At 42.8% G+C, this 18,103-nt stretch overlaps 1 protein-coding gene across 1 annotated transcript; it reads left to right on the forward strand.

Annotated features, from left to right (window-relative positions):
* Positions 1-890: 890 nt before the first annotated feature.
* LOC129344699 (C-C motif chemokine 4-like) lies at positions 891-3,330 on the forward strand. Its single transcript, XM_055001537.1, has 3 exons — positions 891-1,036; positions 2,238-2,352; positions 2,946-3,330. The coding sequence occupies exons 1-3, from the start codon at positions 958-960 to the stop codon at positions 3,031-3,033; spliced, it is 282 nt and encodes a 93-aa protein (XP_054857512.1). The 5' UTR covers positions 891-957; the 3' UTR covers positions 3,034-3,330.
* Positions 3,331-18,103: the final 14,773 nt, after the last annotated feature.

Genomic DNA, 18,103 nt, shown 5'->3' on the forward strand with positions numbered 1-18,103 from the left:
AGTTCCACCACCTCTTTTCCCAGAAAAAAAAGCCCTGATAATACCTAATGTGAAATGTGCCCTTTTCACTCTACATTTTCACTGAGATTTCCACTGCAATCCCAAGACCTCTTTCCAAGACAGTTCAGATCCCATTTGTGAAGAGTCAATTTTTTTGTCCCAAATGTGCATAGCTTTCCTCTTTTTTGCCTTACACCTCATCATTCCTTCTGTTGCCCATTCACCTGATCTGAAGAGATCCTTTAGGAGCTTTTTGCTGCCTGTTTTGGATTTCACCCTTTTGAATAATTTGGAACTTATCTATAATCTTGGCAACATCTCTGTGCTCCCTTGATGTATTTATTTTAAACATTTCTCTCTCACACAAACACACACAATTTAAATAAACTTATTGTTTTTTCAATGACAACATCCCTCCGTCTCATGCCTGTGCCACAAAAATCCCCCCCCCATCTACTTTTAGCTTCGCTGTTCTAAATGAAAAATGAATCGGAAACAACAATTCTCTCTGCATTTGGCCAGTTTCCTAGATTGCGCAAATAAGTGTTCTCCACTTTCTTTTTTGGTAACACAGCAAAGTATTGTTTGCTGGGGGGAGATTGGAGAGGGGGGGACAACCATCTCCCCCTCCTCGTGAGCTAATCTACTCTCCCCCCCCCCTTGTCTGACTTCTGGTAAAATGCAAAGAAACTTGCAGTTTAGGCTTTGAGGGCTCCTCTGTAACAAGATGATTCATAGACTTCCTCTGCTATAGCAGGTGATGAATTATTTTTTTTCTGCATCGCTTCAGGGTGACATCAGCTGGAAATTCCGTTGTTTCCTTTGCTCATTCTTTCTAGCTCTGGTTCATTATAAAAGAGGGGAGGATGCTTGGAGTTGCTACCAGACATCAGAACAGCCTCCAAGAGACCCTTGGGCCTGTCTAGCTCCCGACACTCCACTCCACCCACCAGGAACATGAAGGTCTACGCAAGCGCCTGTGCAATGGCTCTCTTGCTTCTCGTTGCCCTGTGCTCCCAGACCCTCTCAGCTCCAGGTCAGTTGCTTTCCTTTTCTGTTGGCGTGAGATTTGGGTGGTGGTGGGGAGACCCTTTTCCTCCTAGCCCAAGATGTATTTTGACCAGAGGAAGAGCCTAGCCCAAGTCATACCCCTACCCTCTCACTAATTCACACAGCTCACAATCAGCTGAGAAGTTCTCCTGCACAAGCCCTGTTGAAACAAGCAGGAGATGCATGAGAGCAGCGCCTATTCATTTCATCCAGAGGAGTCAGCCGTGTTAGTCTGTAGTAGCAAAACAGGAAATAGTCCAGTAGCACCTTGAAGACTGACCAACTTTATTGTCACATAAGCTTTCGAGAAGCTCTCTTCATCAGAGGCTTTCATTTCAGTGGGTCTCATGTTGCAAAAGTTACGGGAGAATTGTGGCCTGGATTTAAAAATATCGCATGAAGTTGAAGATTTGCCAAAGAAAGGAAGTGGGGAGAAATGGCCAAGCTACTAGATAGGGGCTGCTAGATTTATCACCGAAATCTTTTCTATTGGAATTCACCCAAAGATAATAGTCTGGAATCTCCTTATTTGTAGATCAACTGCAACCAACGGTAACATGCCATGCTCAGTGGCTTCAAAAGTGCTGAGAGGTCCAGCAGAACAAATAGGGGCATGCTTCTCGACAAAGAAACCGTTGCCTGTCTCCATCCTTGGATGAGCTTCTCTCAGGGTGGAGTTAGGTCAATGCTCCCCCCTCCCAGCTCTACTTTATTCTATTTTTCATGGGCTGGTGATGCTCTTGGATCCCTTGGGCATGCCAGGGGGCTCTGGGGATTAGCCCCTGACCCTGTTTTCAGTGGCAGCCAAAACAAGCAAAGATAACATCAACCACAGACTATGTGCCTTTGTAAGCATGTGCAGAACAAACCTTCTCAGCATCACTAAATAATTATGTATGATGTTGCCAGGGTTGGACCATTGGTCCACCTAGCTTAGTATCATCTGCTGGAGAAAGCAGGGTCTTCCCCAGGGTCTGCAACCTGGGATCCTTTAAACAGAGACACCAGTGCTTGAAATCGGGACTTTCTGAATGCAACGTAAGGACTCTGCCATGGAGCCACTGCCTTGCCTCCAGATCGGCTAATGGATCCAAAGGCAGGAATTTTCTGATGGACTTTCATTTTAGTATCCCAGGATTGTTTCTGCAGTAGTTTCTTTGCTAATTTTGTTTTCTCATCTCTTCCAGTGAGCGCTGATCCCCCAACTTCCTGCTGCTTTAGCTATACGGCAAAGAAAATCCCACGCCACTTGGTGGCAAAATACTACGAAACCAGCAGCAGGTGTTCTCAACCAGCTGTGGTGTAAGTAAAACTATCATACTGTTTTAAGCAACGGAGAAGGGAGAGGCAGGTGTGCAGCACATCTTGCATCTGCACAAGAGCTCTGAGTCTTGACAGATGAGGGACGGAACCCATTTGTTTGTCCTTTGAAAAATTCTTTCCAACATTCTTTTGATGTGTTGATCAGTTTTAGTAGAGTTGGAAAAGTTTACATGTGTGTGTATGAAAAATGAATGGATGTTTTCCATTAACTTTGGCTACTTCCATATAAGAATCTCTTGACACTGCAGACATATTACTATTCTGCAGAATGCTGGAAGTAGAACTGTAGCTGGGGTTTCACACGGTTTGTGTGTCAGTATTCGGGATGCATGATTTGCAGAGGTTCAGAGATGGACTAAATGTTCAGGTAGATTGGTGAATGGAATGGACAATGCTTGGCATTGTACATTTCTTTCATGCTTAATGCAAGAGGAAGGGAGGGATATGGAGATCTCAGAGAACAGGCAGGATGCTGGAAATTCTCTCAGGCACGGAATCTCAAATGGCCTGAGGTGCAACTGGTATCAGAAGGGAATGAGAAGATAATCTTGCCTTTCTATGATTCTTTCCAGGTTTGTTACACTGAAAAACCGGGAGATCTGTGCCAACCCCACGGAGAAATGGGTCCAAGACTACATGACATACTTGGAAATGAACTGAGTGGAGCTGGGATGGAGCCACTTCCAGTGGGGTCAAAGGCTGAAGGGTGTTGTGTGTCCATAAAATTTCCCGTCAAGTCAAGCAAAAGTATTACCTAGAAGTCTGCACTGCCATTTTTCCAGTGGGGGAGGCTGTTGTTACATATTGACCGACTCAGGGATTTGTGATATTTATTTAAGTTGTTTTGCCCAAGCTGAGACTATCATTCCTATTAATTATTATATTTAAGTGAGCGGCCTTTTTAAATGTTATGTGTGTATTTATATGTGTCTATATGTTGTGTGAAATGGAATAAACCAGAAAACAATTTCCCACAATAAATATCTATTTTTTATTATATTGGTTTCTTCATTTTGATGTGTTGTCCCCTCCAAAACTCTGCACCTGACACTGCATTGCAGAATGGCTGCTTCTGGCCCACTGAAGGGTGTTTTGCCCTCCCCCTTTTGAGCAACCGATGGAGATGGAGGTGATGATAAGGAGACAAACCTGCGTTCAGTTACACACACTCAGGCTTACCTTCAGTTGGGGAAGGGCGCTGAGCAATTGCCCCAGATGCCAAAGTTCTGAGATTTTGAACAAAGAGAGGGATTTGAGGAGGGATTGACTGAAGAGAGAAGTGAGAGCAGAGCCAGAAGTGACAAAAGGCACAGGTTGGACACTTGTCAGCTTCCCTCAAGTTTTGGCGGGAAATGTAGGCAGCTTGGCGGAATGTTGGACAAGTGACAGTTGAAAAGTCCATTGGACAGCAGTCAGAGAGCCAAGCTGCAAGACCAGGATGCCTACATTTCCCATCAAAACTTGAGGGAAGCTGACAAGTGTCCAACCTGTGCCTTTTGTCACTTGTGGTTCTGCTCTGAATATTCTGCTAGGGCGTTCCAGATATCAGGACAGGAGTAGTAAGATAGAGAGGGCTAAAGTTGCTGGAAGAAGCAGGAGATCTTCAAACGGCTGTGAAGTGGCAGAGTGCCATGGAAAGTGAGGGTCAGGTCCCAACGCCAGCCTCCAGGTGGGAGATGGAGTTCTCTTGGAATTGTCACTGCTTAGGGATGCCAAGTTCCCTTACCCTCCTGATGAGAGGGGGGAACCCAACAGTTACCTGTGGGGTGTCCTTATGCACACACAAAGTGAACACGTGCTCCAGTTTGGGTGAATTGGCCCAGTACGAAACCCAGCAGCACTCCCAGGGCCTGCGTGATGGCATCACTGCTGGAAGTGATGTCATCATGCTGCACCGAGAGTGCTCCCCAGGAGGCCCATTTCCATGCCTTTTCCCCTACCAGCCAGGTGAGTGGTGGCAGGGGGAGGGGATGGGAGCAGGGGATCCCGTGCCCCCACCAGGGGACCAGCAACCCTACAATTCATTAACATGGACTGTAGAAACTCGTATAAAGTGCTAAGTGCTTAGGCCTATGACCATACAATTCAAAAATCATTAATAGCTGGTACATGTACAACAAACATACACTGAAAGTGCTAGGTGCTTAAGCAAGAAAACTGTTCATATCATCGTGGAGCTCTTACACGAGAGCATGTACGTCCATGAGTAATCCATTGGCAGGTCTACGTGGTGTAGCAGCAAGGAGGAGGGGTCCAATCAACAAAAAGCCATCTGACGGATGGATCGGTTCCTAAGCAAGAAGCCGTTTCGATTCTTTCTCAAAGATGGCAAGACATGGCAAAAGTGTAGGAAAATATAGCAGATTGTGCAAAGATTGCGCATTGGAAATAATGAGAATAGATTCACACGCACACTCCAGTGCAGCTCTGAAAAATTACTAAAGGATAAAAATTAGGGTTACGTTTGGAGAAAATAATAAATTGCTAAGCTGACTACATCTTGCTAGAAAGGTAACTCAAGAGTAGACTAGAGACAAGAAGTGAAGAAGTGGAAGTGAACAAAGAGCAATAAAACTTCGGTACATAACATCAATTAATTGCCCCCAATAAACAAACTGCCCAATAGAAAATCCTAATCCTACTTCATTATGCTTAGTGACTCCCCTTTCTATGGTGGGAATCTTATTCGAAACTCTAATGGTTACATTCAAAGTATGTTTACTAATTAAGTAGGTAACACAATCAGTTTAACTCTTTCATGACTGAAATGAAAACACTTGCTAAATTCCCACAAAAAGCAGGTACTGACGCTGGTCCTATTCAAAGTATTTCAATTCCACAGTTTAACAAGCACATCAAACCCTCTCCTTCAAATGATGGCAATGCAGTGCGGGAAACACAATTCAAAGCAGCTGGGAGGTAGGTCTGCCAACTTCCAAATGGGGCCTGGTGGTTGTGCTGCCAACCTCCAGGTGGTGGTTGGAGCTCTCCCAGAAATATAACAAAGCTCCAGAGAGCAGAGATGAGTTCTCCTGGAGAAAATGACAGCTTTGGAGGTTGGACTCTAGGGCATTAGACCCTGCTGAGGTCCCCCCACCAAAAACATCCCTATCTAAGCTCCACTCTCCAAATCTCCAGAAATTTCTCACTTGGAGCTGGCAACCCTAGGATCTTCCAGAATTACAACTAGGGTTGCCAGTCTCCAGGTGGCGGCTGGAGATATCCTGGAGTTGTCGCTCATCTCTAGGTGGTGGTGGGTCAGTTCCCTTGGAGAAAATGGCTGACTTGGAAGGTGGATTATATGGCATTGTGCCCGGCTGCTGTCCATTCCCTCACAGGTTCCAACCCCCAAATCTCCAGGAATTTCCCAACATGGACCTGGCAAGCCTGATTACAACTGACCTACAGTACAGTACAGTACAGTACAGTTCCCCTGTACAAAGTGCCTGCTTCGGAGGGTGGATACTATGGCATTCCACATCCCACTATGGTCTCTCCCCACACTCCACCCCCAAATCTCACGGAATTTCCCAAGCCAAAGTTGGCAACCCTAAACGGGAGGCTATCTGGGAAATGTAGGCCCAGCTGGAAAATTTATAGCAAGGCCCCAGGCCTTGGGAGAGACTTCTCTGAGGCCTACAAGCTGTTCCATGAACTAGCCTTGAACCCAGGAAAGGGAAGGCAGCATCTCTTTATTTATTTTTATTTTTTACTTATTGCGAGTCAGTGTGTTGTGGTGGCTGCTAGAGTGACGGATTAGGATCTGAGAGACCCAGGTTCGATTCCTCACTCTGTCATGGAAACTTGTTGGGTGACCTCGGGCCAGTCACACACTCTCAGCCTAACCTACCTCACAGGTTTGTTGTTAGGAAAAAATGACATGAGAATGCTATGAGCCTTTGGGTCCCCATTAGAGGGAGAGAGGTATAAATGAAGTAAAATAAAAAATATTTTTTATAAAATTCCAAGGCTGTTGTGTAATCAAAACAACAAGAAAAGGAGAAAGACTGAGACAATACTGTAGGAGAGTACAGAAATTCTAAAAGTAACATCTGTGCATGAAGGTTCCTGAGAAGGGGTGTACGAAAGGTTAAAGACCCCTTAAATTTTGTTTAGAGCTGCAAAAGTTTGAGCCTTTGCAAAAGTTTGCACAATGTTTATCTTGTGATCCCAGCACTCTCTAGTTAGTCCGTTTTATTTGTATATTTGTTATGTGATTGGTGCTCTTGCCTTGCACATCCAGTCAGCCCAAAGCACACGATCTTCTTAATATGCTCATTCACCATTTTATATGAATAAGGCAACGTGTTATTTTTCAGCTTTGATATATGAAAATGTATACTCTAAATAATCTGGGTTTGTGTTCCTGAAGCTGGAAAACATGCACACCACCCTGTTCCCACAAAATGGCAACTGCAAATATTCAGAGGTTTGTGCATTACATCTCCTGATACTTAAGAAGGCTTTTGTACTCAACTTCTTTTTTGCTAATTGTCCTCACTGCACATGGGGATGCAGAGTCCAGCTCCTGCGTGAAGAACTTTAGATCTGTATTTGGTGGATAGCAAGAGCAGAAGTGGGGTGGGAGGGAAGGATTGGGGATAGAGAGGTGCCTCTTTTCTCACTCACTGCTTGAACACACATGAAACTGCCTTATCTGGAGTCGAGACATTGGTCTATCAAGGTCAATCTTCTCCTCTGATAGACAGCAGCTCTCCTAAATCTCAAATTCTGAGTCTTTCACTTCACCTGCTACCTGATCCTTTTAGCTGGAGATGCGGGGATTGAACTGGGGGACCTTTGGCTTGCAAAATATGCATATCCCTGAGCCATGTCCTGTCTGCCACTTACTGGGTGATGCTGTCGCACAGTGCACATCTAACCTCTGACTACAAAACCCACAAGTCACTGAAAGATGAAGGCAGAGGTGGATTCTTATGTCAGTGATTCAGAGACCTCAGCAGCGGACGCTGAACAGCAGGAAGAATGCTGGCATCTGGAAGCTGCTGTCTAAGAGCACCATCTAGTGAATATTGTTAAAAGAGTTCTTCTAGGGGAAGGAGATGGAAAACGGCCTTTCTGAGCAGACCAGGGATCCATGTGTATGTTGTCCTTCAAGCGGTGGTTGTATAGTCTCACAAAGCCAGAAGAAACACAAGTCTGTCTAGCCCTACTCCCATGTCTATGGTGGTATCTTCTGTGCACAAATACACAACCAGATGGGTGCAGAGAGGGCAAAGGGGGTGCAGGCTGATAGTCCTACAAGGCTGAAGTCACCAACATATTTGTTCTTGTTGTCTAAATATAATGGACAAACCTGGTTCTTGCTTTTTGATCTACGGTCAACGGCTTAAAGAATCAAATAGGATGCTTGTTTACTTATCTAGTGAATTGGCATTCGTGACTCTTTAATGAATCTTTAACCCCAACTCAAATGTGGATCTTGCAAATCCTGGCATAACTGATTTAGATCCTGCCTGATTCCAAGATAATATTGGTTTATTTAAATATTTTCAATTTAAATATTTTGAAAGTCGGGATGAGCCACAATTATATTAGAAGCACCAATGATGGTTTTTTCTCCCAGCATTTAATATTGTCTTTAGAATGCAATTAAAGATGGTGGTGGTGAATATCTTTCAAAACCTAAACTTTTTAGACTGGTGCAGTGTATACCAAGGGGCTTGCCTGATACCTTATTTTTAATGTAAGGTGATGGATGGTATGTCTGTTTCCGGTAGTGTGTGGTTAAGTTGATGTATTGTTGTTTACCCTAACCTCTACTCTTATGAACAAGCTATCCTCCAGCCAGCAAAGCACAGCAGCCATAATCTGCAGCATAGTTTATTCTAGATATGTGCTCATGTTTTGTGCAGTGTGAAATAACTTTCTGTGCACTTAGGCATATGGGACTCAACAAGGAACTAGATTGTTTCTTTTAAAAGAAATAGATGGCAGCATTTGTTAAATTATTTTATATGGGAGAGGAAGAAAACAAGAGTTAAGGGTGCTAAAGAAATGGAAAGGAGTGGCTTAAATATCCCAAATTAACGATTGTATAATGAGGTGGCAAAGCTTTCTTAGATCATTAGATGGGTTGTAGAGGGGAGATACATCAGAAACTGCAATTGAATTGGCATTGTTTACACAGATCACAGTTACCAACTAGAGTTATTGACTAAGATCTTTTTTAAAAGTGGGGAAAGTTACATTTAAATATTTATAAGGATTTAATAGAAGAGAATAGGGTTTTGGCGTTTGATCAGATCTCTAATTCACAGATAAAGAGTTTCCTTTCTAGGTTTATTGTGACGGGCCAAATCCTTAGGGACTATATAGAGTTTGAGAAACTAACACTGTTGTCAAAGAATCGTGTTTTCTCTAAATTTTATAATATATTGCTTAGAATTAATTTAATCCAAGGCCCAACTTTCAATCAAAACGAAATTTAGCCTATTAAGTTCTGGATGAGGTATGGCACTATATAATATCTTGCGGTTCTTTCTTTTTTTTGATGCTCTTTGTTTAAAAAAATATGAAAATCATACCCCAGTGGCACCTTTTACCTAAGAGAATAGCAAAAATTTATAATCTTTCTTTTGATTATTGTTGGTTGTGTAAATGTCCCAGTGCAGATTTTTGTCATATGTGGTGGTCTCATCTGCAGGCAAAGGAATATTGAGATGGGAGGTAATAACTAAGAAACTGAAAATAGCATTTCATCTAGATGTTCCTCTAAGACCAGAAATGTTTTTGGTAAACTATGTCTCTATGGTTGCATGAAAGCTGGAAGTTGTTCTTTTTAATCTTATTTATTATTTATTTTATTTTTTTTGAAAAATTTTTATTGGGTTAGAATCCATTATTTCCACATTTACATTCAATTTTCCCCAATTTTTTCATCTCTAACCCCCTCCCTTTCCCCCCCCTTTTTGTTGACTTCCAACAGCTTTCCAACCCTTTGTCCCCTTTCCCTTACTTTTATTAGCTTCCTCTATCTAAAACAAATATATATTCTCCATTATTCTAAGCAGTACATCCTTAACTATTTTTAACATTATATGCCCAAACTGTAAGTCTTTGTTTCCATCTTAGATAAACAATTTATCCCAATTTTTCAATTTCAGATATTTCTATATATCATAAACCATATAGATCATACATTCGTTTATATCAAACAATTTGACTTATTCTCTCTATATATTACTCATTCTATCTTTTTATAATAGTTCTATATATCTCTCCTCACGTAGTCAATCAATTTGACCCATCTATATCTTCAGACATTCAGTTTGGTACAAAACTTGTCAGAAAAAAAAGAAAATATTGTTAGTTAATCGCTCCTTATATTTAGTCCTTATAATTAATTATTTTCTCTATGTTCTGTTTGTTAACCTATATATATCTATATATATGTCAATCTATTAATCTGACTGCTTATTAATTCACATTTATCTCTTCTCCCCCCGGTAAAGTCTCCCCCCTCTACTTCAATACTTCAGTAGTTCTCAAACTGCCACAGTTTTCCTCCCACCTCCCATTTCTTCTCCAGGTATTGTTTCAGCTTCTCCCAGTCTGTGTTGAACTGCCCTGAGTCCAGATCTCTCAGTTTTCTTGTCATCTTGTCCATTTCAGCCATATACAGCAATTTGTAAGTCCAATCTTCAATAGTTGGCACTTCTTGTACTTTCCATTTTTGCGCATACAAAAGTCTAGCTGCTGCTGTCATATAAAATATCAACGTCCTGTGTTGGGCTGGAATTCCCTCCATTCCCAAGTTCAGTAGCAGGAGTTCTGGGTTCTTATTAATTTGAAATTGTAAAATTTCACTCATTTCTCTTATTATTTCCCCCCAGTACTGCCTGGCTACCTCACACGACCACCACATATGATAGAGGGAGCCCTCATGCTTCTTACATTTCCAGCATTTATTAGAAGTATTCAAATTCCCTAGCGCAATCTTCTTTGGTGTCATGTACCAACGATAGATCATTTTGTAAATGTTCTCTTTGATATTAATACATGTCGTTGTCTTCATTGTAGTTTTCCACAAGTATTCCCATGCCTCCATTGTTATTTCTTTATTAAAGTTTATAGCCCATTTCACCATTTGTGTTTTAACTATCTCATCCTCGGTATACCACTTCAACAGTACTTGGTATACCTTGGATATTCTTTTCTTATCTTCTTTAAGAAGGGTCTGCTCTAGTTCCGAATTCTCTATTCGTATACCTCCCTTTACAGAGTCCGAATTATACGTTTTGTTATCTTCGCAAATTTTATTTATTATCTTCTTTTCCCTTTTCTTCTTCAATTGCCATGCCAGGTACTTCCCAGGTTTATTAGCACCCTCAAACGCTTTTTGATTCAGTCTTTTGAGATTCCACTCCAATTCTTTATTGCTCATTGCTGTTAGCTGTTCTTGAAGTATTTTAATTTCCTGGTATACCTTCTTTTTCCCTGGTCTCTTTTTTAGCTGTATTTCTTTGGCTTTTATTTTCTCCTCAATCTCTTGTCTTTTCTCCTCTTTCTTCGCTCTACCATTTAAGTCCATTAGTATGCCCCTTACAACCGCCTTGTAAGCATCCCAAACTTTATTGGTTGGTACTTCTTTATTCACGTTGTATTGTATAAAAAACTTTGTCTCTCTTCTCAGTATTTCCATATTCTCTCTTTCCTGTAACAAGTCCTCATTTATTCTCCATGCTTTCCTTTTTCTCTTTTTTCCAAATTTCCACATAATTGGGTTGTGATCTGAGCCTACCATAGGCATTATTTCTACCTCCTTAGTCCATAATGCTAAGTCTTTTGAGGCCCAGATCATATCAATTCTCGATAATGTAGAATGCCTTGCAGAATAAAAAGTAAACTGTCTGCTTTTAGGATATTCTCTCCTCCATACATCTTCAAGAGTCTCTTGTTGAATCAACTCAAAAAAAAGCTTTGGTAATAGTCCTCTTTTCTTTTGTGCCGTTGTAGTCTTTTTGTCTAGTTCCAAGTCTGTCACTCCATTGAAGTCTCCAGCAAGAATTATCTGGTCATATGCAAGATCGTCTAAATGCTTCCTTAAATCCTCAAAGAAGCTTTCTTTTGCACCGTTAGGTGCATAAAGTCCGACTACCAACACTCTCTTTAAATTCCAAATACATTCCACTGCTACAAATCTAGCTTCCACATCTCTCATAACAAATTTTGGCTGTAGCTCCTCTTTTATGTACAACACCACTCCTCTTTTTTTCTTGTTGGAGGCCGCTACAAATTCTTTGCCCAGTTTTCCAGATTTTAAATATTTTACATCCTGCTTTCTGATATGGGTCTCTTGCAAACAAACAATGTCACATTTTTGTTTTAGTAGCCAGTGAAAAGTATTTTTCCTCTTATTCGGTGAGTTTAGTCCATTTACATTCCAAGATAATACTTTACACTCCATACTCATGATCTTGTTGGTAAGTCTTTTTCATTGTCCTTAATAAATCGCTCCATCTCTCGCTCAGGTCTGATGCGTTTTTTGGCCCCTCCAAACTCAAAGGACACTCCTTCCGGTAACTCCCATCTGTACCTGATTTTCATGTCCTTCAAAATCTGAATTAGCACTTTATATTTTTTCCGGTCCAGTAACACTGATCTGGGCAGTTCCTTCATTATAATAATCGTCTTGCCATCAGTCTCCAATGGATCTTGAAACTGTTTTGTCACAATCCTCTCTTTCATATTTCGTGTTGTAAACTGCACAATCACATCTCTTGGTAGTTTCCTCTGGGTTGCTATTCTCGAATTCACACGGTATGCCACATCTAGGATAGCCACAACTTCCTCCTCCTCCTTCCCCAGGTACTCAGCCAACACCTCAGTCATCTGTTCTTGCGCTGACTTTCCTTCCACTTCTGGCAAGCCACGAAAACGTAGCTGCTTCTCCATATGTTTAGTTTCTGCAACTGACATTCTCCCCTTCACCAATCTCATCTCTGTTTGTTGCGTGTCTGCTAAATTCTCCATCGCGTCTTCTACTGTTTTAACTCTCTGCTGCGTTCCTTGTAATTCACTTCGTATTGTTTCCATACCTTTTTTCACTTCTGACAGCTCCGATTTTACTGTCTGTGTAACCTCTTTAACCTCTTTTATCAGCTCCAATTTCGTGTCCTTAAGTTCTTTAATCATATCTAAAAGTTTTTTGTCCAGGTTTTTATCCAGGTTTTCTATTGCCGATTGCCACTCTTTTTTTGACATCGTGGGGCTTGCTTTAGCTCGCTCCCACGAATCCGCTCTCTTCCTTAACTCCGTGGCGTAAAATTTAACGTTTTTCTATTTTAAATGTCCCGGTCTTCTTATAGAAATTAAATTTTAAAGAGTCCAAAATGTCGGGCGTCTTTTCTCTATGGTTTCTCTATGATTTTGTAATCCAAGATGGCCTACTTCCTCTTCCGCTGAAGCCGCGACCCTTCCCCTTTCAAAAATGGCGATTCCCTACTTCCTGCCCTCCAGCAAGGGCCGCTTCTCTCCAGCCACTCTATTGTTATTACGCACTTCCTGTCTCCCGTCTTCCCACAGCAGATCTCGCGATGGTGTCTTTTTCTCACAGCTCCAAAGCCACAGGTATTCAAAACAATAGTCCCATTTCTTTAATAACTTCTTTAAACTTAGTCTCTTTTTAAATTCAATTCCTGCCGAGTCTTCCCCTCCTTTTCACTAGTCTGTTGCAGTTTAAAAATCTACTTTTTTTCCTCTCTGTTTTTATCAATCTGTCCCGTCTCAGAAGATAATGATCTTTACCTTCTCTTCACTTTTCTCGGGTTGTAATCGCTGTTTCGATTTTAAGTTCACCTCTCAGCTTCTTCCCCCAATCGAAGCTTGGGTATGTAGGTCTTATGCCAGCCGAATTGGCCCCAAAACTGCCGCAGAGATTATAGCCGACCCGTCGCAAGGTGGGACCTCAAGGATCGGGAGGGGACCCATTGTGTAGAGCCCCCCCTCGTCTGAGATCTAGCTCACCCTAGGGTCTTGAGCGTTCTTTGCCTGCTCCCCGCCTGAGAGCAGTCGGCCGCGGGCTATTTTCACCCCGCCGGCCGGTTAAAACGGCAGTCCGGTCAGCTCCGCAAGTGGAGCTGCGTTAGACCTCCATGGATCCCAAACAGGAAGTCTTAATCTTATTTATTATTTATTTATTATATTAGATTTTCAGTCTGCCCTCCCCACTAGGCGGGCTCAGGGCGGAGTACAACATTTCAGTTTACATAAATACAGTTAAAAACAGATAAAAGTATACAAATAACATTAAAACAACTTTATACAATACAGCTTCTCTTCAGATGGCGATGATAAAATACTGCTTTTCAAGCCCTGGCTCATATGTAGGGTGGTGGACAGATCTTTAGTGTGGCCAGTGTGGGGGCCCAACCTAGCCTCCACCATATGCCCGGCGGAAAGATAATAAATCCCGCCGGGCCCTGGTTTCCTCAGACAGAGAGTTCCACCAGGTCGGTGCCAGGACCGACCTGGATCACTATTGCCCATATTGTTTTTGCAAGAGTCTGTGTCAGATACACCTAGGGTTGCCAGCTCCAACTTAGGAAATTCCTGGAGATCTGGGGGGTGAAACCTGGAGAAAGTAGGGTTTGGGGAGGGAAAGGACCTTGACATGGCATAATTCCATAGACTCCACCCCCCAAAGTAGCCATTTTCTCCACGGGAACTGATCTCTGTGGCCTGGAGAACAGTTGTAATTCCAGGAGATCTCCAGCCACTACATGGAGGCTGGCAACCCTAGATACAGCCCTGTATATCTGCCATGATTGGGTCTATGCATAATGTCCTGATTCTCTGAGAATGTGTAGAGGGATCCTAATTGCTACTTGGCTATTAGTTGCTTATCTTGCAAGTGTTTTGCTTTTGTTTTCCCAGCCAGCTTGAGAACATGGCCTTGGAGAGCTGGCTGAAGCCAGTCCTCCCTGAGAACTGTGATGAACTCAACCCTTCCTGTTCCCTTCTCCCCCCAACCCAAGCCTGGACCCTTCACGCCAAAACCCTAATGGTCTCCCATTCCCAGGGGTGGGAATGTTCCCCTATCATTAACACTGCTCGTCCACCTTTCATCACTTCAGCCAATGACCCTGTCTGAGTACCTTGATACTGATATATCTCTAATAAAGCAACTTTAACTTTTACACACGAGTGTCTGAAGTGAAGTGCTTGGGGGACTTATCTGGCAAGATCTGACATTCTGGAAATCAGATGCCTTTCCCAAGCTTTGTCTCTGGCTGAAAAAATTTAAGGAAACATCTTTGATGGTGAAACTAACTGCTTTACAGAAAGGTATCAGTTTAAAAGATGTTGATCCACTTTGGGATATTTTGATTCAGCATCCAGAAGTGGACTTAAATTCATCAGCCTGATTGGATGGAGTGTGTTGTATTTTGGAATCTTGATGTAAACTAGGATTGCCAGCTGCACACTGGGAAATGCCTGGAGATTTGGGGGGTGGAGACAGGGAAGGATAGAGTTTGAGGAGGGGCTGGAGCTCAGCAGGTTCTAATGCCATAGAGTCCACCCTCCGAAACAGCCATTTTCTTGAAAGATCATACCTTGGAAATCAAGCTGGTCTTTAAGGTGCTACTAGACTTGAATCTTGCTCTTCTACTACAGACCAACACAGCTACACACCTGAAACTGACTTAGGTTGCCAATTCACACTTAGGAAATGCCTGGAGTTTTGGGGGTGGTATTTGGGGAGAGGAGGGACTTCGGCAGGGTATGATGCCATAGACTACGGGTACAATCCTAAGGTCGCTTTCCTGGGAGTAAGCCTCATTGAATAAGATGGAACTTACTTCTGAGTCGACCCGCTTAGGATTGTTCCTTACACCGTCAAAAGCAGCCATTTTCTCCAGGAGATTTGATCTCTGTTGGCTGGAGATCAGTTGTAGTTCAGGAAGATACCCACCTCCCACCTGGAGGCTGGCAACCTGTTTTATTGATGGTGGGAATTGTTTATTCTTATGCTCTTTATGCTGTTTTTTGTATTTTTGGTATTTGAGCTGCTTCAACACGGTTAAGTAGTTCGGCTGTGAACCAGCATTCTGCTAGTTCATATCCAACTATTGCCATGAGCTCAGTAGGTGGCCTTGGGTCAGCCACTCCTCTCAGCCTCAGCTCCCCAGCTGGATCGTGAGGATAATAATAACACTAACTTGTTTACTGCTCTGGGTGAGGCACTAATCTGTTTAGAAGAGCGGTATATAAGTGCAGTTGTTGTTAATTCATTGTGGCTATTTTAAATTTCTTTTAATGTGTTCTTCTATTTCTTTTTCCTGGTACACTGGTTGGACACCTGTTTTGGGAAGGGGGGATATACATGTTTTAAACAAAATATAATGTATAAATGCCCTGGGCCTAACACACCTTGGAATAGATTGCATTGGTTTAGTGCTATGAGAAATGACTGCTAGTCTTTTCTGGATTCTTTAGAACTTTGAACGCAGGTCAAAATTGATTGTCAGCAAATAAGAAACCTAATTAAAATGAAAGAAAACAGCACCGTTTTTGTTTTACCCTGCTGCCCCCCAGCTTGCAGCGGTTTGCCAACTTAACCAAGAAAAGGCGTCAGGATATTTGGAGAACGGAGACAGCAGTTTCTCAATTTCTCAGGAAAGAGATGCCATTTGACCCCAGCAGCTGCCAACTTCCTTCTCAGGAAGCATTGCGCAACATTTTCTATTCAAAAGTTGAACTTGAGCTACGCAGCTGTTTTCTGTCATCATCACCAGCGGTACATAAAGCAATGTCTTTATTTATGAGCTTCATTCCAGATGGCAGCAAAGTTTTACTCCTCAGGGTTTAATTTTGTTGTGAAACACTTGCCAAGAAATGTTTGCAAGACAATAATGGGTTTGGAGCACAAAATACAATGTGTGCGGCCAAATTCATGGGAATTGTAGCCTTGAGGGCCACGAAATCATGCTCTGCCACCTTTTCTCCCTGGACTTGCTCCTATGCCATTCACTTCAGCACAATCCCATAGAAACCTAAACTATGGAGATACAGGTGTTTTCTACATGGAAACAACCTTATGCGTTTCACCTCTTGCATATTGCAGCAGCAACATGGGGAACACATGGCACATTTCCTGCCGCAATCTCCTGCAGCACTATGCTTTTCAACTCCAGGTTGGGAAATTCCTGGAGATTTGGGGTAAAGCCTGGGGAGGGGAAGGTTTGGTGAGAGGTGGGACCTCAGTGAGGTATAATGCCACAGAATTAAGCCCCCAAAGCTGCCTCTTTTTTTCTTTTTCTTTTTTTTGGCAAGGGAACTGTATGGAGATCAGTTGTGATACTGAGAGATCTCCAGACCCTGCCTACAGGCTGACAACTCTATGTGGCACCCAATCCCACACCCACACCCACCCCGCTTTTATTTTTTGTAAATTGTCAGTGGACATATTGTTATGCCCTGACCTGGATAGCCCAGGTAAGCCCAATCCCATCAGATCTAGGAGGCTAAACAGGGTCTGCCTCGGTAAGTAATTGGATGGAAGACTTCCAACAAAGACCGGGGTTGCAGAGGCAGGCAATGGCAAACCACCTCTGTTAGTTTCCCGCCTTGAAAACCCTTGTAGACATTGCCATACGTTGGCTACAACTTGACAGCAGTTCCCACCACCATACTGTTAGTGTTATAATGTTATAACAATCTGTTTATCATGTTCTCCAGATTCCCATCTTTCATTTTTTTTAAAAAAGGCCCTAGCCCTTTTTGTTGCAGAGATAGAAGGGGAAAGGCATATTACTGCAACAAAAGGTGCTAGAGTCTTCTTTTTAAAATTGAAATGTGGGAATTTAGTGAGCCTGCTATAACCTTATACAAATGTATTTAATGCTATATGTCAAATGCTGCTTTTTAAAAAGGGGGAAAGAAAAAAGCTCTCTAGTGGTGAGAAGATAGCAGCTGCAGGAGAGTGGGGCAGCAAAAATGACACTAATGCAAGAGGAGGGTTATGGGAAGATCTGGACTTTCCTGTCCACATGGCTTTACTACAATCTTTCCCATGAGGTGGTCTTAGCTATGGGGCAGCCGGGGCAATTGACCCAGGCCTCAAGCTGGAAGTGTGAACTCTGACAGCCAGTAGGGGTGATATACTTACTACAGGCGTTGACAAACTCCTGCCCTCTCCCAACACCAACAGGACTGGCTCCCGTGTGCTAAATCCATGCCTAAACGCTAGGCTGGAGTGCTGCTTTATAGGTTGGACTAAAGTGAAATCAAACAAAAGTCCCTTGGCTCCTAACATTCAGGGCTTTTTTTCAGCGGGAACACGGTGGAACAGAGTTCCGGCACCTCTTAAAAATGGTCACATGGCCGGTGGCCCCGCCCCCTGATCTTCAGACTGAGGGGAGTTTAGATTGCCCTTCGTGCTGCCGAGCGGCATGGAGGGCAATCTAAACTCCCCTCTGTCTGGAGATCAGGGGGCGGGGCCACTGGCCATGTGACCATTTTCGCCAAAGGCAATTTAAACTTTAAAAAACTCCCCCCTTGTTCCAGCTGACCCAAAGTGACATCATTGTGCGGTCCTGAGTTCCACTACTTGAGTTCCACCACCTCTTTTCCCAGAAAAAAAGCCCTGCTAACATTTATTTCCATATGAGCTTTCAGGAGGCAAACAGCTAACTTCCTCAGATATGTGTCCTCAGATACCAGTCTAGCTTCTTCTGTCACCCTTTGCTGGAGTTGCCAACCTCCA

The sequence above is a fragment of the Eublepharis macularius genome, chromosome 17, assembly GCF_028583425.1.
Source record: "Eublepharis macularius isolate TG4126 chromosome 17, MPM_Emac_v1.0, whole genome shotgun sequence".
In the NCBI taxonomy this organism is placed as follows: Eukaryota; Metazoa; Chordata; class Lepidosauria; order Squamata; family Eublepharidae; genus Eublepharis; species Eublepharis macularius.